We start from the raw sequence: 23,483 nt of genomic DNA on the forward strand, positions 1-23,483 counted from the left end.
TCAAGAACCAGTTCTGGATCCAAACGCCAAATATGACTTTACTAGACCGAACCAAGTGTAGGTTGTTTGTCACCGGTCTCGCAAAGTGCCGTGACCTAGTTTCGGGTTCTATTTGGAACTACTTAGAGTAACTATTCAGTGTTCAGCTGGAGGAGTAGACGAAATGATATTTCTTTTCATGATAGCCAATCCCCTGCTGCACGGAAAACATGGGTAGGCTTCCGTTTGTTGCTGACACTTGTCCACATAATATTTTCATCAGTAAGAGAGTATTTACTGAATACCTGACCATTTTGAAAACACTGTTGAGTCCCTTAGCATCAACATCCCGAAAAGAGAATGGTTGCTCTCTCACTGGTAGAACGGATGAGCAAAAAGGTTTTGTCACTGTGTCTTACTACTTGTTCGAATCCCAGACGGGACTCACTTCAAAACTGTATAATAATATGAACTTTACGAGAAAGGGTAATCGATATAACCTGGAAGATCCAGGTTACAACTGGTCTTAAGCAACCTATGATTGTCGTAAAATGCGGGATCGTGTGATCAGGCTCGCTGATTTGGTTGACGCTGACATTGTAACCCAACTGCGTAAATCGATGCCCATGCTGCTTATCACTGGATTGTCTGGCCCAGACTCGATTACTTATAGAACCCCAACGTGTAGCTGGAATGTTGCTGAGATGTTAAGAAAGCAAATCAAAATGACGTTAATCCAAACTCATCTGAATTTCACATGCTACAGAGGTTACCAGAGTGATCAACTGAATCATGTTATTTCATTCATCAGTCGGCGATGGTCCGGCTATATCACGGCAACCTAATCGCGGATGACATGAGGGATACGAGCACTTTCTAGTAACCAAGAAATACATTGAATAATCATCACATATACACGGTCGCTAAACAAAACAAACAATAAAGAAACAAACATCAATAACTGGTCAAGTAATCCTTATTAAATCTGTTTCAGTGATGAATGTTTCCTAGAGGGAAGTAGCTCTTGCGGAATCCTTCTCTACCCACAATGCGATGGTCAGTTGTATATGTGTATGAGGCTGCTGTTGTGTTGGCGAACCATTTGCCTTTAGACGTGTGAATCTTCACCCTTTTTACCATTGAAATTACATGTAATAATTCTTCTTAAAACTAACGCATTAAATCCTCCTAGAAACTGCTTATGCGTTTCTTCTTTTGAAGAGTGTATCATAAAAATATGATTTGGCGTCTGATTGTCCTGAATCAAATAAAGTCAAACGTCATGTATTAAAATATCTCTTATTTATTTTTGAAAAAGTAACATCATACTCATTTCATATAACAGAAACAAGCTTCGTGAAAATCTCAAAAACCAAGGCTTCACATATAGTTTTAGAGAAGTATCTACAGTTAGAACAAGAACTTAAAAATCAACTCCTCACCGGTCAATACGGTAATTATACAGAACCGCATCGTCATTAGACGATGTCGTTAAGTACATTAATTATATAAATAATCTGTAAATCATGTCCTTACATCATTAATGCAATTTACGATGTCAGTAATTCTTTTCAGGAATTAATTAACATTCTTCATCACATCCATGAATTTCACTGCACATATCTATGATTATCTCTATTCGAGATATCTTAAATTCATACAAGAAGATCGCTAATTAATTCAAGATATACTCAGTCAAAATAAAAACTTAACACCTATAAATTTGTAAAGAATGAACTGAAATTTGTTACCTGACAATTGTCATGAATAAATTGTCTTTTCACGAGCCACTTGTCACGTGACCACGTGAGACACGTGTTTTTGTTCTCACGTATGCACGATAGAGTGACAAACCAGAAAACGAGTTCATAGAAGAATTGAAACTGATGTCAGTGGAACGACTGTCAAATGTTCAACGTGAATGTGACGTTGGCATGCTGCACACGGGTACGTCCGTAGCTGACGTTGCGAAGGTGATGGCATTCAGTCGCCAGACAATCCATAATCTAAGGACACGGCTCCACAGCTGACATGGTAGACCATGGGTGGTCACAAAACAGAAGACCGCTACATCGTGTCACGCTACCTTCGAAATTGATTTGTCACTGCAACATCCACCAGATATGAATTGTTCCAAGGTCGTGTGTCCGCGCAAACCATACGTAATCTCCTGCGAGACGCTCACTTTCATGTACGGCGACCATATCTTGGGCTCATTTTGACACCCTTATACCGACGTCAACGGCAGCTGTGGGCACAACGACACTTGAGGTGGACTCAGAGGCTGTGGAATACGGTTGTGTTTACTGGTAAATCCAGATTCTCTCTACGATTCGCTGATGGCAGGATCAGAGTATGGAGGAGACGCGCGAACGTTGTGTACAGGAAGTGGGCCGGAAGTGTTATGGGTTGGGGTCCCTTTGGGGGCTTGCTATCCCGTGAGACCTTAATGCTGCAGGACATCGTGATCAAGCTTCTATCTCCGGAGCTTCTGTCCGACATGAGAGCTCATGGCTCATGCCTGGTCTTTCAACACGATAACGCTAGACCTCATGCGGCCAACTTGACAGGGAAGTTTCCCAGGAACGCAGGCATCGATGTCATGGAGTGGCCCTCAAGATCTTCCGAAATGAATCCCATCAAAGACCTCTGGGATGTTTGACAGACGTCTCCGTCATGCACTGACCCCATCACAGACTTTACAAGAACTTGCTGCCATGTTGGTGCGGTTAGACCGTTGTATCCCCTATGGTGTGTCTCGGCACATCAGTCATTCCACGAGGAGAGGAGTTGCGAACGCACGTGCACGCCAAACGCATAATTGACATCCTGTTTTGGGACCGTTTGGATGACTGTTCTGGTCGGAATGGTCACACTATCGATCTTGACCTGATATCTAAAGAACTTCGTCATCGCGGTGCTCACGATTTAAATAACACCTTAGTCAGACGACCGTCAGTCAGATGTGAAGTTTCTAATTTGACTGAGTTTGGCTGATCTTTAAAACAAATGCAGATTACACTAATTTAGAAGTAGATGTGGAAACGGCTTGACATACGAGTAGCTGAGTATGCTAATATCTGTGATGCCTGTGATATCTGTGACGTCTGTGATGTCTGGGTTGCCTGTACCGGGGATTCCGCAGACATCTTCTTCCGTGTGGATAGTATGCGTCATTAGGACAGTGACTCAGACACCAGCCGTTCAGTTCGAAATCCTTGCACGTCTGGGAGAAACAAGAGGAAGACTAGTGAGTGAGTATAATTTTACGCCGCACTCAGAAATATTCCAGTTATGTGACGGCGGCCTGTTGGTTAAGTGACATTGAAAATGAATCTATATCTTGGTTCTGTGGTAATGAAATGCCACTATATATTGGTTCCTTGACAATGAAAATGCCTCTACATATTGGTTCTGTGATAATGACAATGCCCCTATATACTGGTTCTGTGACGATGAAATGCCCTATATCTTGGTTCTGTGACTATGAAAATGCCCCATATATTGGTTTTGTGCTAATGAAAATGCATCTTTGCATTGGTTCTGTGGCAATGAAAACGCTGCTAAATAGTGGTTCTGTGGCAATTAAATGCCCCTAAATATTGGTTCTGTGACAATGAAAATGGCTTTATCAACTGGTTCTGTGACAATGAAAATGCCTCTATTTATTGGTCCTGTCATTAGTGACGTCCCCAGGGTCTTACCTCACACTGGGAGGGGGATGGTCCCCAGCACCCCCCGGCACACTGATGGTGACAACATCCCGCTCCGTACCAGTAACATCTCCGAGGGCACCGGGAGGGACACACATCTACGAACAAGACAATTTCGTGAACGTCAACCTATCGTGTTACAAGATCCAATTCTATAGGATAGAGTTTGAACGTTGCCGTGTATTTACGTCCCCTGAATTTTTAATCTTAATGAATTTGTTGGTCACGACAGGACAGGTGTACGCGTGCGTGTTTATGTGAATGCCGGCGTGTGCATTTGCGAGTGTGCGCGTGAGTGTGTGTCCGTGTGTGGTGAGGGTATGCAAAATATTATATACACTATTGTACATTCACTATTCCTACACGTCAAGTATATTTGTAACTACAAAACATCCTCTGGAATACAGGCAACATTGATTAAAAAATCCAAAAGCATAATAATTCTTGACATCAAATAGTGGCATTTACAGAGCTTATTTTGCAAACCTTTATAAACTTCAGTCAATATTTGGTCATTTTTGTGTTTTGTAGACTAAGTCATTTCCCGCATAATATTCATGCAGCACAAGGACTCAGGTACTTACTGCATGTTTTACGGTAAGTGGCTGACAACAGAATACCGATAGTTTCCCTAAATGTATTGGACGATGTTGCATTTGCGTGAATAATATATCAGATCCAGTAAGACTGAGGTAAAAAGATGAAAACTAAAACAGATAAAGAGTTTTAAAATAGGAGGAGACAAAGGAGACATCTTCACAGACAGATCATGATCATCACACACTGCACAATCGTGAAGGTTGTTTTTGTTATTTTATTTTGTTTAATGACGCACTCAGTATCATACCAGCTATATGTCAACGGTCTGTAAATAGTCGAGTCTGGATCAGACAATCAAGTGATCAATGACATGAGCATCGATCTACGCATGTTGGATACGATGACATGTGTCAACCAAGTCAGAGAGCCTGAACACCGATCCCGTTACTCGGGTTTTAAGACAAGCACGGCTTGCTGAAGAACAATTATAACCCTAATGGTGTAGGTATGTCATCAAAAGATCACTAGTACATGTACATGATCCCTCGTAACATCATGATGACAGTACAGGGATGCATAATTATGTAAATGTCAAAGGTTGATGTTGTGACAGATTTCAAAATACACATAAATGATGTGTTATGTGTCATACATACATCCCGTGAATGTACGCTTTAGATATTATATTGCAACATCTCATACATCCAAATTCACTTCCATCATTATCGAGCCTTAGCGATACAACAAATCAATAATAACAAATCAATCAATAACTGAAACTACCAAAAGTAAAATCCGAATAACGAGATAAAAAAATCGAAGTTTCGGGAAAATAAACGAACGACAAAAAGAATAGTAAAAACAAGATGTAACCCTGAAAATATTGGTTATAAACCCAAAGTCGTACATTAAAGATTCCGTATGTCACAATCCATTCCAACCCTTACCATAATAACGGGCGACGGGGTGTTCATGCTGAATGGTGACAGTCCCGGGATACCTGCTTTCCCTGCCCCGTACAATCTGGTCCCAGTCTCTTGTTATCTCTATCCGAATGTTCGGCAGGTTTTGAAGAAAGATAACCTTTCCGTTTGTGATCTCTGTGAAGTAGGACGTTAGAAGGTTAGACGTGATCATCATGAAGCTGCTGAATGCGACGTTAAGTAACAGTAAAACCAAATCGGTTGAGGACTTTCAGCTACCGGTATTTGGAGAACGTGGTCAACCCTCAAAGACAATGTAATGAGGGAACTGGGAACGAATGACATGTGTCAACCAAGTCTGCAAGCCTGACCACCCGATCCCATTAGTTGTCGCTTACGACAAACATAGTCGCCTTACATGGAAAGCATGGGTTGGTGAAGGCCTACTCTACCCCGGGACCTTCAGGGGCCAAATAACAATGTAATGGAATGAGATAACACACGTAAAACTAAAACGATGTACTTGCACACGTAAAACTAAACTCACTCACTCTCAGCACATTATATCATTATCATTGCAGTCAGTGAGTATGGTATCACTCCGCTTTCAATAATATTCAAGCAATATCACGGGGGCCGTACACCAGAAATAGACTTCACATCCGGGTCTTGAGCGTGACGACCATTAGGCCTTACCGCCCCCTCTATTTACACCTTGGAGGTCTGTAATGGTTTGGTCATGACTCGATTATTCCCCGATCGCCTTCATATAACTAGAATAATATTAAGTGGAGCGTTACACAATGAACAAAAGAGTTTATAAAATGTACGCTTAATGTACAGCTAACATGCGCACATGAAACACTCAGACGCTCCACGCGCGTGCCGTAAAAGTGAGTGAATGAAAGGGCCCAGTTTAATTTTACGCCCCTTTCAGCAGTATGCCAGCAGTATCACGCCAGGAACACCGAAAATGGGCTTCACTCATTGTACACGTTGGGAATCGAATCTTGGTCCTCGGGTAGCCTTGTGGTTAAAAAGTAAAAACCCATTTCTGGTGTCCCTCGCTGTGATATTGTTGGAATATTGCTAAAAGCGGCACAGGTTAAAGCCATTCTCTCAATTACCCATACAACGCGACTGCGTCGAGAATACTGCGCGTCATATTTACGTGTCATATCATAGGGCGAAACGTAGCGTGAACGTCACACATTATCACTGTCTCAAGAACTCTTCAGGATGCTTCGACTTACCTTTCAACCGAGGAAGTCGTACTGCCGTGAAGTTGGTGAGCAGCACAGCCAGCCCATAGTCGTGGCCAAGATACGTGAATGTCCAGTTGCCTCTGATCACTTCAAGTCTGGGCAGGTTTACCTCAATGTGTGGATCCGCAACCGCGATCAGGACGTAACCTCGGACGTACCGTATGTTACGCAGGAAGTTTAGATCGTAGGTGATGTTGTTGTCTGTAAGCATCGTGATGATGAGGTTGCCGTCCACGTAGGTACAGTTGGTGTATGTCTGCATCATGTCTCTGTACCAAAAGCTTGGAGAGCCGGATGAAGACAGACCCATGGATGATCGTCTGCCAGAACAAACTGCAAGGAGTAGTATAGTAAAGGGTAAGTGTGTTTTATGTAAGAAAAAGAGTGAGTAATGATGGAACTTCCTGATGAGGAGAGTACCCGGGTTCTCCAACAGGGGCACAGTCTTTCTGAGAAAGTGGGTAATGCAGAAGGCTGCAGTGTTGGGGAATACACATATTCTACGGAAAGTTCTTGGTGGGTTCGACTAGGCAGCCGTACAAGCCTGATTGTGCCCGGATCACCCAAACCCCTTCTGCTGCATGTTATGCTAATCTGTAAAACATGATGAGAAGGTTAGTTATACAGCGCTAAACTATACCGCACACACGTGATGGGGATTGTTACCCGCTGTATGCAGCATAGTAGATATGACCCAAGTTGCGTCTGCATCACAAGTCCTAAACTACCAGTTACACATTTCTGCTGGATGAACAGCGACTTTTGTGATCAAACTCACTTGTCTTGGGTGAGACAACACGTCCCACGAGTCCTTTCCGAAGTTAAGCTGCAAAACACGATTACCCACCCAATGACTGTCCCTGACCAATGGTACTTCAACTGATTTGATTCCAGGACTCTATGCACATGACCACACATCTCATGTAGAAATGCTGCAGCAATATCACGGCGGGAGACTCCAGAACTGGGCCTCGCACACTGTGCCCATGTGGGGAATGGAACCATGGTCTTCGGGGTGTCGTGCGAATGGTTTAACCACTTGGCTACCACACCGTGACAGTACAGCAAAGGACAAGTGTCAGATGGTTTTGTACCTCGTGCAATACCACTTGCACAAAGCGATCCTGGCGTTTCAACGACTCGGTAATTCAATGCTTCAACACAGGCTACCGATTCTCCTAACTTCAGATCCCTTTGTTAAACAGGACTCTATTTACACTACCACCTCGTCCCATCATGCACGTATAGATGCAAACACCAGGGACAGCGACCACCCAATCGTGTTAGTGGGCTCTTAATGGCACTATCGCATTTGGACAGACATGGCGGTGTGGTAGGCCAGTAGTTACAGTGTTCGCTCGACACTCCGAAGACCCTGCTTCGATTCCCTTCATGGGTACAACTACAATGTGTGAAGTCCATTTCTGATGTCCCCTACCGCCATATCACTGGGACATTGCTAAACGCGGCGTAAAACAAAACTCACTCACTCACTAGATGTACATACCGGTGTCATTCTCCGTAATGCCCGTGTCGGGGATGTCGTTCGATATCACCACCACAGCGTCACCCGTCGTCGTAATCAACGCCAACACCACGAATGTAAGAAGCATCATCGCGACGTAGTCAACCCCACGTACACTGTAATGACGAAGAATATGAGCACACTCTATATACGTATTATCGACGGAGACAGCAACCGTTTTATTTACTATAATATCGTTTCTAGTTTCGCAATTATCCTATAAAGAACATCTGTTCAGAAATAGCAACATCAGGCCATATACAAATCAGACAATGCGCGCATCAACTTGCGACATGCAAGACTGGGCCCAGCCTACTTCCGGTACCAGATTTCCGTTGACAAGCATATTTTAAAGACCAATTCTGGTTCGAAATAGCGCGACCGCCATACATGACTTCACAAGACCGGACCAAGTGTACGCTGTTTGATACTGGGAGTAATAAGGTCACTTTCGGAACCTGTTGAGAGCTATCTAAAGTAACTATTTAATGTTTAACTGGAGGGGGTAGAGGGGAGGGTGTTTATGTGATATAATCAAGCCCCTGCTTTGCAGAAAACAAACTGAGCCTCAGTCTGTTGCTGACACCTGGCCACAGACTATTTTCTTCAGAAAAACCTAACCATTTTGAAAATACTATTGAGTCCCTTAGTATCAACATGGTTGCTCCCTCACTGGTATAACTGATGCGAAAAAGGTTTTGTCACAGTGTCTTCCTATGGGTTCGAATCCCAGATGTGAGTCATCCCAAACTTGTAGTATAATATGTAATTTGCTGAGACAACGTAATCCATTTTAACCTCGAAGATCCGAGTTAGAATTGATCTTCAGCAACCCATGCTTGTCGTAAAAGACAACTAACGGGATCGTGTCATTAGACTCTCTGACACTCTAACCCAATCGCTTAAATCGATGTTCATGACGCTTCTGCTGGAGATGACGTTAGTCGCCTCTTATGACAAGCATAGTCGCCTGTTATGGCAAGCACGGCTTGCTGAAGGCCTGTTCTAACCCAGAACTTCACGGGTCAAAACATCTTCCATACTGTGAAACAGTTCTACCTACCTGTACCAACACCTGGGGATGAGTGAGACGATGACGAGCGTAGAACTACTTATGTAGAGTGTCTAGGCAGGACATGCAAGATCATGCGGAGTCTTAAGTTTTATGAAATCTCGGGGTGGATGTGCGTGTCATGTGCTTTAGTATGCATATTCATGACTCGTGCATATGTACGTGATTTGGTCACTGACAGTTATGGTAATATAACAGTCCCAGTTGCCTAATAGTTGAAACAAATGGCGATAGTTGGTCAAGTAATGCTTATTTAGTACGTTACACTCATGAATGTTTCCTTGAACTATAACACGGCACTGAAAACATTAACCGATAGTTTATGAAATGTTTTGACTTTTAAGTGTTTACGTTTTGAATTTGTTTTGACACTTTATCCGTCAATTCTTCTTTCTTCATATCAAAATAACACTTGTACGCTCAGTTCTAATTGTGTCCCAGTTACAATGTCTATCCACATTGTTGATTGCGTCCACAACACTTGATCATGGATTTATAGATGTCAACTTCTTCATTGTGAATAACACAATCAGGTGATGAAGGAGCAAGCATACGCTCCGAAATGTCGTGTTATTCACAATAGAGAAGCTGGCATTCATAGATTTTGCTTTACTTAATATGTATTCCACTTCTTAAAGCCCTTTAAAGATTTACGCAATGGTCTGATTTTCAGTGCCCCATTGAAACTTTTACAGTTTTACAGCTACTTTGCCCTTCATTGATTGAATCTGTTTCTGAGGAAGGTCAAGGCCGGGTATTGTTTTGCATAAATCACAATGCCCAGCAATATACCGCCCACAATGATTGGCGTAACCTCACACATAAATCCCACGCACATACGAATAAACTAATTCTAGTTTGTGCCAACAGTTAACTTTTGCTCGCTAGTTATCTTACTTCGCAGTCACAATTGTCAGATGTATATCACGACGGCCTTTAAATATCAAATTAGGACGAGACAAACTGTTAACATAGGACATATCAACTTCGACTGAATGCGTAACTGAACATTTAAAGCAGTGAACTGGAAGCCTGGCCAATTTCGACGCAGTCACTCCGGAAACACACTCTTCCGAATAAAGTGTTTCGGGCTTGTTTGTTTGGTACCTTGTTTTTCTTTAAGTTGTATTCACCTCCCACTCACAAGTGTGCTACTCTTGTGTCTATGCATATGGATACACGCATATTCACATACGCGTATGTGTGCGTGTACAGACATATATAAATACACAAACACACATCTTCACGTATGTACGGCAGAACAAAATAGAAAGTACATGCTTAGGTGCTAACTATATAAGTGGTTCCAATAAAGAAATAAAATACAATAAATAAACTAAATTTAAAAAAAAATCAAACGATGTGAATAAAAATTGGCCCCAAAATAAAAAAATGGAAATACATTGGAAGGGATATGTTGCCCTCAGTCATACATTCAAACTGCATGGTCAGTTTTCTCCACGGTTCGTTAACATACCAACATTCACTATACAACATGCCCTATCCTACCCATCCTTACAGTTTTCAGGTTGCAAACCAACCAGCCAGCCTCAATGGCCTCTCAAGAGTACGTAAAGGGTTTTTTGTGTTCCCTAACACAATCTGAGTACAAATCCCCAAAGCATTGAATTCACAACATAAATACTGGGAGACAATGGCTTGCTGACACTGAAATGATTTAGCTGAAAATGTTCATAATTGGGGTCTTCCCTGCTTGTGAGTGGTGACATATCAAGCAAAATGTTGTACTGAGAGACATGCGCTGATGTAGTTAATACTTGCGTCATAGAGGCATGGAAGACAGTGATCTGAGCATATTGAGATAGGAGAGTGAGAAGTACAGGCCGTGTTTACCCTGTATTGGCAAGTAAACTGTAGTGCAATATATTGCGATTCTTGTAGCCGTATTGCGATATATTGGGAACTTAAGTGTTTGACAGTAAGTGACACTAATTGTGCATGTTAATCATGATCGCTGTTGTTTTGAACCCCTCAAACATACAGACCCGTGAAGGTCCGGGGTTGAATAGGCCTTCACCAGCCTAGGCTTGCCATCAAAGGCGACTATGCATGTCGTAAGAGGCGACCACCGGGATCGGGTGGTCAGGCTCGCAGACTTGGTTGACACATGTCATCGGTTCCCAATTGCGCAGACTGATGTTCATGTTGCTGATCACCGGATTGTCTGGTCCAGACTCGATTATTTACAGACCGTCACCATATAGTTGGAATGTTGCAGAGTGTGGCATAAAACTAAACTCACTCACTCAAACATATATGTTATGGTTCTGATAACAGCCATCACAAAATTAGGTTGCATAATTAGGGATTTTGTTTTTTCGTATATACAGCTTACAAAATTGCAGTATTATGTTTCGTCATTGAAAAACGAAGGAAAACATTTATTGTGAATGAAAGCCTGTACTAATTTTTATTTAAACTATAAATACATTCACAAAAACCTCATACACACTCAATATACAGGTTTTCAGAACAAATATTACAATACGTATCGTTTGAAAAGCATACCACGACACACCGGTATAACGGTACACATACCGTGCAGCCCTAGAACTTGACCCAGACGTGAACTCTAGCAGTAAACTTTCTACAGCTTATGATGGGGAAGAATGCGGCACAATTCGTTGTGAAGAGTTATGTCCCCTGGACACTATGCCGTTTGTAATCGTATCAAGCGGGGACACCAGCGATAGACCCCAAGACAGAAACATATACAGCTACACTTGGGAATGCACTTCCTCAGGTTTGTACTTAATCTTTGCATCAAGCTGCGAGTGTGGTTTGGTTTCAAGTCCTGGATGAGATTCAGGCCAGAATGAGGAAGTGTGTGTTAATGAATGTGCTTTAACACGGAATTTATTCATCTCAAACAAATTTTATTAACAGATATTTCTTCCGTACTGTATTCACACATTCGCACACGGAATGTATTCGTTTCGCACGACTTAAATTAACCGTTATAATGTCAATATTTTACTCGCACAATCTGTCGTGTTTTGAGGGATATCAGTAGGATGAAATTATTATTCATTTGTGGTTCTGTTTACTTGAGTCTACAAGATGGCGTTAAAGTCAGTACTTTGTATCACCATTACCAGTAATTACTGATCGGTACTGACTGAATAAATCGAAGAAGTCGCTCTTCCCCACTCTTACTGAAATGCGATTGCCAGATGTGAGGCGTGTTTTTACGTTGAAGCCAAGATCCGGGAGACCCGTGAATGTCCGGGTTAGAATATTGGTCTTCAGTAATCCAAACCTGTCGTAAGAGGCGATTAACGTGTTCTATCGGGTTTAGATCTGGTGATCAGAAAGACTTCGTTTGTGTACCGATTTGATATCAAATTCCCCTGAATCACCACTAACTCAGATCTTTGTGTGCTGGATATCTTACCCCACACTATGCCTGCACCGAATCCGTCGACCTGTCGAATTCAATTGGGGTCAAAATATTCATTTATTCGACAGTAAATACGCCGTATTGTCCCCGATGAAGAAGAAATCGTGATGTATCACTGAACCAGACTCTCCTTCAGTTTCTAAGGGGCAGTTCCTGACTCTAAACAGGGGCGACAAGTGGCCGTCTTCGTCGATTCCCTACTGCACACAAACAAATCTTGATAGCATGGCCGAAAATTATTCTGAGACTAGGGATACGTTGTGCAGTCTCCATGGCTATAGCAAGACGATGGCGTAGCTCAACGATCCCTTCGTGAAACGGTGCCCACGCCGGGGTGGTAACTACTGGACGGGGCTTCTAGGGTGATCTTGGGCGGGAGTTGACTCCAGGAAATAACATATTTTATTGCTGTTGCCGCAGCTACATCAGTCCAATATTCTCAACATCACCTATGCGTTTCTTTTTTTTTTTTTGAAGAGTATAATCGACACCTCGGAACACGTAACAAAACACTTACCATATGTATTTTCACATATAAAATATACTTAGAGAAACAAATATGGGAACACACTGTGGGTGATACTATGGAAATAAATAGAAGAACACTGCAATGATGTAGTGTTCCCTTATTTGTTTCCCTCAATATATATTTGCCACATCTGACCTCTCCCCAAAATACACTCAAGCTTGGGATACATTTCAAAACAGACGGGCCTAGTATGATGATGATGCACTGATGCACCTGTGATTGTTGGATGTCACTGTTGTCGACCAGGCTCGCCTCAACCATTTAAGATCAAAGTAAAATTGCTTCATTGGACGAGGAGCATATGTGACTATTGGTGACGTTGCCTTTGCTTACAATCATGGCATTAATGTCTTTTCTTGTAACGATGATTTTGTAATTGGGAATTTCCTTATACTAAAGTTCCAATGCACAAACTGACAAATAACGAAATAATGAAGTTGTTAACCGCAAAGTTTTCTATATTGCTATATTGTACTTCCCAGTTGAGGTGCACACTAGTGAAAAAGGGGGGAGGGGCGGTGTGTGTGTGTGTGTGTGTGTGTGTGTGTGTGTGTGTGTGTGTGTTTAACAAATTTAACAAAATTCCAAGACAAAAGTAGTGTCTCGCACCCTTGCACCCCCGTCCTGGATCCACCTATGAGATCGTATACTTACGTCATTCAAACGATTCGGACCTTGCATCCTGCTCGTTTTCCCGAAGATATTGCCATAGTAAAGTCGCCGGTGTCTTTCCCCTTCTTAATATTCACAGGGACTGCATTTGAACGTTTTGTCAAAATGTATTTATAAAAATGCGAGTCAAATATTTACGTAACCATTGCTAAATACTGCAAACAACTCAAGAAAAACAGATTTATTTCCCATCCATCGATTTGCATTCGCAAAACATCGGTAATTTCCGTGCATCATGCGTGATCGAGATAAAGAAGTGCTACCTGGAAGTAGAGAATGAGCTGGCAATTAGCAGCGGGGTACATTGAAATATACCTCGCTTGTAAGCAGGGTACATTGAAAGAGCACTCAGCCGATCAGAAAACGACATTTATGTATGAGGTAAGATAATATCACATGCGCCAACGAACAAAGGTTCCTCGAGGTTTGTGATTCCAAAATTTATCTTTAAATGTCAAATGCAGCCTTATTCTCACGTATGTATGGTAAAACATTCTTTGAAAAGATGAATTCAGATCAGTGTAGGTCAATGTGGATATGTTTCAGAGTCCACATGACAGCTGGGACACAAACCAATATGTGTCGTCCATTCTACCTCCTGTAGGACTAGTCTTGATGACGGCAATGCTACTAATGGCTTCTGCCTCCGGAGAAGGTGACCGTATGTTGTACATACTACCTTGTATTAGGAGAGGATTCAAAGACGACAGTCACTTTGAAGAACGTTCATATATTCTGCCAGTCGAACTAAATACTTTCCCTCATGCATATGATATAACTCGAATACTTGACGTGGAATCTGAGTGATGATTAGAAAAATATACTGCAACATCATGTTTTTGCATCCAAATCTGGACATGCTGTATTTTCTGTATCCACTTGTACATTGTTCACTTCCTTTCACACGCATAATGGTAATGCTTCAAAGTATCAACGAAAAAATAGAATGAATCTAGCTACGTCAATGATTATTTAGATACATTTAACGCCAAACAGTTTAAACTCGAAACAGACCCGTGAAGGTCATTTTTAGAATATTGAACTTCAGTAGTCCATGCTTGTCGTGAGAGGTGACTAACTGGATCGGGTGGTCGTTGACTTGGTTGACACATGTCATCGGTTCCAAATTGCGCAGATCGATACCCATGCTGTTGATCACTGGATTGTCTGGTCCAAACTCAATTGTTGACATATCACCGCTGATAATGCAGAGTGCGGGGTAAAACTTAACTCACGCACTCACTAAACTCGAAACAGTAAGCTGCGAAATCCCACTGAAGGATCTAAATGATCAGTTACAATATATAACGTTGGGGTGTGTTTGGATGTTTAGCATTAACGTCAACAACTTATATTTTCTATTTCCAGGAATAAAACGGAATAATGTAGACACGATAACAGAAACCTCCAACCACCAAGTGCAATGACAGAAAATCTCCATGAGGCAAGCATATCTCCACATGGTTACAGGTCTTCACTTCGTTAGGGTAGATGAAGGATCACTCCACTTTCACAGTGAGAACACAATGGACATCCACCTGCCAACAGAAGATAGGACCCTTGACCCAGATGGTCAACAAGGTTTTGGCTTTTATCCTGATGACAAGCCACGTCTTGGAAAAGCCACACTCTGATGACACATTTAACATTCACATAGCAACTTGATAATGTGATTACACATTGTTTCCGAATTTCTCCAAATGGCAACGTGCGTCTTTGGGATGCAGCAAACACTTGGCCCAAACTGTGACGACACATGAAAGCGCCACCTGTCAGCTGAAGATATGGCCCATGACCTGTCCATGAATGATGTCCCCAACCGTAATATTGATGGAAGAGGGTTGAAACCATCCCTACTTACACAGACATCAATGTCAATTTTTTCTTGTATTAACTCATACAGATGTACATCACTAAGGTACACATATATAACTGCATTGTGTACATATTGAATGTACTCGTGTAGATTTGGTTTTGACATTGCATACTGGTGTCAACTTTTCAAATAAAATTATCTTTAAGCTTTGTTTATTCACTGCCATTGTTTCATTCCACTTGTAACCTGTTCCAAAAAGAAATATCGTATGTGTTGCGAACATTTCTACTGGGGTCTAACACGTGCAAATAACCACATGATGGCGCATTATATCTTGTAAAGGGCGAACGTCATCTGCAAATTTGCATTTTGCCCCCAACGTGTTAGAAAGCAGTCATTCTTCAAAGAAATCTTCCAAAAAGTTAACCAGTGTCTGTTCCAAGTAACAATGAAAGCAGGGCCAAGTTAACTGAGAGTGATGCGTGGAGGCCGGATGCGTATCATCTTGGAGGATACAAACATTGCCCATCACATTGTGAAAGTTACCATGGGTGGTGCAATGATGTTGCCCCGATAGCATTTACCTGTGACTCAGTCAGGGACTATGTATTGCAGTTAGCCCAGTCAGTGTGATACCAACCCATACCATTTTATACCCATACCATTTTATACCCATACCATTATATACCCACCCACAATCGAGGAAAGGCAAAAACGTCCATTTCATTCGGCCATGAAATTCGAGAGTGAATTTCGATTCACCAGAAAACAGATTATCAATTATTGCAGTACTGAGATTCTTTACACCACTGACACTTCCAGACTTGATTCAAATGACATTCAGTAAGTTATGGTATGACACGTGGTCATCGTGCAGGCTAATGCCAACTGTCCATAGGGATTTGCACATCCATGTATCTAACAGTTGCGTTTGCAACCGCTTCTCTTAGTCCATCATTATGGCTAAATACTGGCCTGACCCTGTTACCCTTGCGTGTCCAGAGCAGAGCCAATGATCGATATCATGTGCTTGTAGTGTCATCTGCTGATGGCAAACTGAAAAACTTGCACAACAGACTGAGAAACACAGTTCTGGCATGGAGGTAGACGTCCAATATGTAACAAACATCGCTTGATGAAAACGTGCACAAATGCATATAAGAAAGTGTCGATTTGCCACAGATTAGTGGGAAACATTTCCATGATCCCATATTGAATAGTTTACATTACAGCCTTGTCGCTTTAGAAATTATATATTAACTCATTAGAACAACCCAGAAACAAAAAGAAAAACGAAACGTGAAACTGGTTGTGCACAACTTGAGTTGAGGAGGACAGTTGTGTTGTGACCAGACGATAAGCTAGTCGACTGTGTGGCGTTTGCCACCATATGTGCATCGGTCACCCTTGACACAGGTGTAAGCGATACCAATATGAAGATGAAGACACGAAAAAGACTTTTGTGTGTGACCGTACTGATTTGGCTGTTGACAATCAAGGTAAACATGTAATACATTTCCAAAAAAGGTCCAAAGACCAACTAAATCCACGGACTTGTCAGAGGACCCAAAATCAGACATTATTGTTTATCATGCAGTGAATATGTTCTTCTTTTGGCGCATTTACTGATATTCTAAGGCTTTACGATAATCTGTTTTGCTTACTTTTTGCTCGTAAAATACTTTCAAGATCTTTCTTTAAATGATTTAATTCTTTAACAATGCAACAATGCCAGTTTGTTTAGATATAAATGAAGCATATACAATATTCATATGTGGAGCTCCCTTCATTACAATATAAACAAGAGAGTCTTCAAATATACGCAAGTACGTTTATTATATCAACCTCAGACAGTTATGTTCCAAAGCTTGGCGCGAACTGATAGTCACACTGGTATTAAGCCGTGAAGCCCGGGGTTAGTTTTCGTCTTCAGTAACCATCCTTGTCGTAAGAGACGACTAAAGAGATCAGGCGGTCAGGCTTGGTTGACACGTATCATTCGTTCCCAGTTGTGTGGATGAATGCTCATGCTGTTGATCACTGGCTTGCCTGGTCGAAATTCTAATATTTACAAGCCGTAAGAATTTTGTCGAGTGTGGCGTTAAAGAATCATCTACATTGTTATAACCACATTTCAAAAGTGCCAGTTTCCGTTTTCATGAACGATGACTCAAAGTGTCATCAGATATTGCTATACATCACGTCTAGATACGCATGTTGGAAAGTATGAAGAGTCATTATCAATCTCCTCGGTTATATCACAATCTCAGTTGGCAACACGTGCGGAAATATTGTTACATTCAATCCCGCTTCGGGTATTCTTTTATGAAACCTCATTTAGGAAATTAATGTGTGACATAAGGCGACAGAAATCTTTCCACTACCGTAAGAAATGTCTGATTAAAGGCAGAGTCGATTGTACAATTATGTCAACAACATTAGTAAGTGTTTGTTTAACACCACATTCAGCAGTGTTACAGCTGTACGACGCGGTTTGCAAACGAGTATGGACCAGAAAATCGAGTGATTGACATTTTGAGATATGATGACTAAGCATGTGCTTAGGAATCTGATAGCGATGACACCAGGTGTTCGCAAGGAATGCCTGAAGTGATGCATATCGTCTATCTTATCTTCATCTGTCTATAATAGGCAATGACGGGGTCCTTCAACAAATTAGATTACCTAGTACACCTTCCACAAATGTTTTAAAAACGGAATACTCTTGAAACTGTATTGGTCCGAGACCACTAAATTGCGCCACGGACAAGTAGTGGATGTATTCCTGAATTGCTTGTTAATCTTTAGGACTATAAATGTGAAACAGTGTTTGTCATCAACCGGGAAATGATTAAAACCGACAGGAAGTGAATGGACACCTGGAAAGCTTGCTGTGATGTTAGCATGTGTTCAAATACAAAAAGGCACTTCCTTCACACATCTGTGAGCATACCTTTGTATCAGTCACAGCTTTCTTCAACACGGCTACCAAATACATTTTCTACAAATGTACTATGCGCAGACGGCCTGTGAAATTTACAATTGTCTACTGGCCCAAGATCACTAACCTGTCACCCACGTTCCGCATAATTACCGCTCCATTAAAATAACATTGAAATAAGATTTCTTCTAGTCTTTTGAACTAGTTGTGAACAGTCTGAATTTCTGATGGCATGGGATGAAAGGGACTAGATGATTAGACAAAGGTAAACCTGATTATTAGTGTGTGATCACATCTGTCATGTTTATCGCTCGTGTCTATCACAGGTATCTGTGGCCCGGACTCAATTATTCACAGAGTGGAGCGTGAAACTGCTCTCAATTACTGTTTGTCCGAGTCTCTCTTCATCATTTACAGCGTGTGAAGACTGACGGTAAACTGGACATTCGATTCATCAGTTATTTGTCAGATGGCATGGAAAGCAGTGGACGTTGCTGTGACAGTAATCTTCGATGGGAGTGCTTTAATAAGTGTGATCCAGTGTTTTACCTGTAGGGAGGTTGACGAGTGGAGCAATCGGCTTGGAACATGGAGATGAACAAGGCTTTTGAGATATTGAGAAACCTTGTTTTCATAGATGTGTGCACAAAGAAAAACTTTGTAGTGAATTCTGCTTAATTCAGGAAGCTAGTGAAGAATTTCTAGAATAGGTGTCACATGTTTATAGCATGGTGTACAGGCAACAATGCAGGCAGCTGATCTCGGAATCCGTTGAGAAAAGAGATGTTGAGGAATGTTAAATAGAGAGAGTTGCAGTAATCACGTTTAGAGATAACGAGGCTGGTCATTAGAGGTTGGTTGGTGTTGAGGTGTAATAGGTTTTGGACCTTGCTGATACTGGAGATGTGGTAGAAGCATCCTTTTCAGAGTGATTCGATTTGATTTTCTAATTACATTGTTGATTGAAAGTTTTCTTGTAGAGTCAGACTGTGTGATAAGATCTTCCTCATTTTCAAGAGACAAATTGTCATGCACTTTGGAGAGTTGAGGCCTGGATGCAATGGTCCAGAACTCAGTCTTGGTGTTATTCAGTTTCAGAAAGTTCAAGATCATCCAGTCTCTATTTCAGCAACACATTGGTATATCCTCAGTGTACAATCTTCAGCAAGGGTAGGCTGGGCTGACAGATATAACTCATTGTCATCAGCTTAGACATAAAATTTCAGTGAGTGCTTTCAAGACATCATAGAACAATTTTGAAATGGAGTCAGAGAGTGAATCAACGTGGATATTGAAATATTTACGCCCAGTATTACAAGCTCTATTAATCCGCTCTAGTAAATCTGAGAATTCAGCCTGAAAGTCCTTGATTGTTTGCTTGCTCTTTCGTTTGATGTTGGGGGTCTTTTGTTACGGTTAATAATTTACCGTGACAAACTATTTAACAAATCCCCTTGTAAACCAGCAAACAGAACAAAGACAAGTTGTTTACGTTCAAATAATATATTGTTAAACCACGAGAGCGAGATATACAGAGTCACAAGTCAATATAGTAATGCTGATTACAAATACATTTCAAGAGAGACAAAATCTAAGTCAGTGGGTCACAAAAATACAATATATCAAACTCACCGAAGTCTTGATGTGAGAGGGAACAGCTATGGCAAAATGTAAACAAAGCGATAGGTGCGACAGCAGATAATGTAGATTGAGGATTTCAAGCGTTGGCAGTATATCCAAGCGTGGCAGAGTAGTAAATCCAGCAGATAGGTATGAATATCAGTGAGAGTGTCCCCCCTCCACAGGGCAACCAGCCTATTCATACATAAACTAAGCCACTTCCCGAAAGTTCGGGCACAAACTAACATCGTCAACACTGTAGAATGGTCTCGAAGCAGTATTCCGGAAGTGAAACACTGAAAACTAGGAGCAGGTAAATTCCGGAATGCCAGAATGCTAAAGTGTTGACCAGATATTAAAACGAAATGTGACCCATAATATTTACTATGCAAAACACAAAACATTGTGACCCAATAATAATTAATACGGAATTAATAACAAAATATACAGGAAATACACACTCGTAACACTCTCCCCCTTGAGGAAAAGAAAGTTTCGCATAACCTTTCTGTTACAATCATAGCAATAATAACATAATAACATGACATGTAATAATATGAGTAATATGCAAACTTCTTGCAAAATTACAATGACAAATTGCAGATACATACATATAGCATCATCAGGTCATCAAACATTTATACCCTGGAAAGTGCATCAGCACAAACATTGTCTTTGCCTTTAATGTGTTTGATCACAAGATTGAACCCTTGCAAGGTCAAACTCCACCTCATAAGTCTCTGATTTTTGTTCTTCATTTTGTGAAGAAAAGTCAAGGGATTGTGATCAGTAAAAACTTCAATTGGCAAAGTGGTGGTACCAAGGTACACTTCAAAATGCTGTAAAGCTAACAAAAGACCTAATGTCTCTTTCTCAATGGTAGAATAATTTCTTTGGTGCTTGTCAAATTTCTTTGAAAAATAACAAACTGGATGTTCAATCCCTGAATCATCCTCTTGAATCAGGACAGCACCTGCACCAACATCACTTGCATCAATTTGCAACTTGAATGCTTTCTCAAAATTTGGTGCCTGCAATACTGGAGAATTCATGAGTATGGCTCTGACTTTTTCAAATGCAGTCTGACAACTGCTATCCCACTGAAATTTTACCTTTTTACCCAAAAGGTTAGTAAGTGGAAATACAACATCTGAGAAGTTTTGACAAAACTTTCTGTAATAGCCAGTCATACCCAAGAATCTCATGAGTTCTCTCTTAGATTGAGGTACAGGAAAATGTACAATTGCCTCAACTTTAGCATGAACTGGTTGTACCTGGCCGTGCCTTACAACATGCCCTAAAAATTCAACTTGTGCCTTTCCGAATTCACACTTGGCATGATTCACAGTTAACTTCGCCTACGACAGTCTTTCGAAGAAAGCACGAGTCCTTTTCAGATGGTTATCCCACTCCATGTCGTAATCAATGACATCATCCATGTAAGCCTCGACACGATCAAGGCCTGATGTGACATTGTTGACGAGTCTCTGGAACGTTGCTGGAGCGTTCTTCAGACCAGACGGCATCACTTTGTACTGATACAGTCCATCTGGTGTAGTGAATGCCGATATTTTCTTTGCACGGTCTCTGAGTGGAATCTGCCAGAAGCCCTTCAGTAAATCGAACTTACTTATATACTTGGATTGACCAATGCGATCAATGCAATCGTCCACTCTCGGAATAGGATACGAGTCTGTTCGTGAGAGTGCATTGACAGCTTTCATGTCAGCACAGCAGCGCCAACCACCTCCACTCTTCGGCACAAGAACACATGGTGAACTCCACGGACTGTCACTGGGTTCAATAATGTCATTGTCCAGCATGTATTTCACCTCCTTCCGTAGAATTTCACGCTTCACTGGATTCATCCGAAAAGGGTGTTGTTTTACAGGCACAGCATCACCTACATCTATATCATGGCTAACAACATCAGTTCGACCAGGCACATCAGGGAATAAGTGAGAGAACTCATAAATCAAATCTGACATCTGAACTTTCTGTTCAGGGGACAAATGTGATAGTTTCTCATCAAGGTGAGCTAACACATCAGAATTTCTCAACTTTGGTGAAACATTATCACTAAGATCATCAAACTTCACATTGCTAACACAATCATCAATGTTGTCGACATTTTCACAATTGTCTTTAGTACAATCAGAAACTGGGGAGAGTGTGGCAATACAATTAACATGTTTGGTTTCTAACCTGTCATGATATTTCTTTATCATGTTGACATGACACAATCTCTTTTGTTTACGACGACCAGGTGTCAAGACGACATAGTCTGTGTCGCTAACCTTTTTGTCAACAACATATGGACCTTGATATCTTGCTCTCAGTGGTTGACCAGATATGGGAAGCAAAACTAACACTTTCTCACCACAAGTGAAATTTCTCTCTTTTGACTTTTTGTCATAGTTTAGCTTCATTTTTTCTTGAGAAACTTTCAAGTTTCTTCTGGCCAACTCACTTGCTTTTAATAGTCTGTCCCTAAATGTACACACATAGTCTAAGAGACTGATCTCGGATCTGTCATTGAGCCATTGTTCTTAGTGGCCCACGCACAGTGTGACCAAACACAAGCTCAAAGGGGCTAAACCCTAAACTTTCCTGAACTGACTCTCTGACAGCAAACAACAACAAATGCACACCCTCATCCCAATCTTTCTCTGTCTCAAAACAGTAAGTCTTGATCATATTCTTCAAAGTTTGATGAAATCTCTCTAAAGCTCCCTGTGACTCTGGATGCTAAGCACTAGACTTACTTGCTTAATACCTAACTGGTACATAGCTTGTTGAAACACCTTAGACATAAAGTTTGAGCCCTGATCAGACTGAACAACATCTGGCAAACCAACAAAAGTGAAAAACTTGATCAAAGCTTTGACAATTACAGGAGCAACAATCCTACGAAGCGGAATTGCTTCAGGAAATCTGGTAGAAGCACACATGATTGTGAGTAAATACTGATTACCAGACTTAGTCTTAGGTAGTGGACCAACACAATCAACAATAACTCTACTGAAAGGTTCCTCAAAAGCCGGTATAGGTTTCAAGGGAGCGGTAGGAATTTTCTGATTTGGTTTCCCAACAATTTGGCATGCATGACAGGTCATACAAAATTCAGTCACATCATGTCTCAAACTGGGCCAAAAGAAATGTGCCAAAATTTTCTCACAAGTTTTGTTTACACCCAAATGACCTGCCATGGGACTTTCATGTGCCAATGAAAGTACATGTTTTCGAAATACTTTCGGTACCACAATTTGATGGTACAATTTCCATTCATCCTCTGCAGGAACATCCGGCGACCTATATTTCCTCATCAAAACACCATCCTTGTAGTAATAACAAACTGGAACCTTGCTAACCTCCACAAAAGAAACAGCCTTACTAGCTAACTTCTGCACTTCAACATCCTCACCCTGTGCACTAATAAGCTGCTCTCTGGAAAGAACATGTTCACC

General features: G+C 41.3%; 1 protein-coding gene across 1 annotated transcript; it reads right to left on the reverse strand.

The window, feature by feature from the left end:
- Positions 1–1,268: 1,268 nt before the first annotated feature.
- LOC137296828 (epidermal growth factor receptor-like) lies at positions 1,269–8,055 on the reverse strand. The gene is made up of 5 exons (XM_067828694.1): positions 7,928–8,055; positions 6,409–6,753; positions 5,180–5,332; positions 3,684–3,790; positions 1,269–3,205 (listed from the first exon to the last, which is right to left on the reverse strand). The coding sequence occupies exons 1-5, from the start codon at positions 8,034–8,036 to the stop codon at positions 3,053–3,055; spliced, it is 867 nt and encodes a 288-aa protein (XP_067684795.1). The 5' UTR covers positions 8,037–8,055; the 3' UTR covers positions 1,269–3,052.
- Between the last annotated feature and the right edge of the window lie 15,428 nt (positions 8,056–23,483).

The sequence above is a fragment of the Haliotis asinina genome, chromosome 9, assembly GCF_037392515.1.
Source record: "Haliotis asinina isolate JCU_RB_2024 chromosome 9, JCU_Hal_asi_v2, whole genome shotgun sequence".
NCBI lineage: Eukaryota > Metazoa > Mollusca > Gastropoda > Lepetellida > Haliotidae > Haliotis > Haliotis asinina.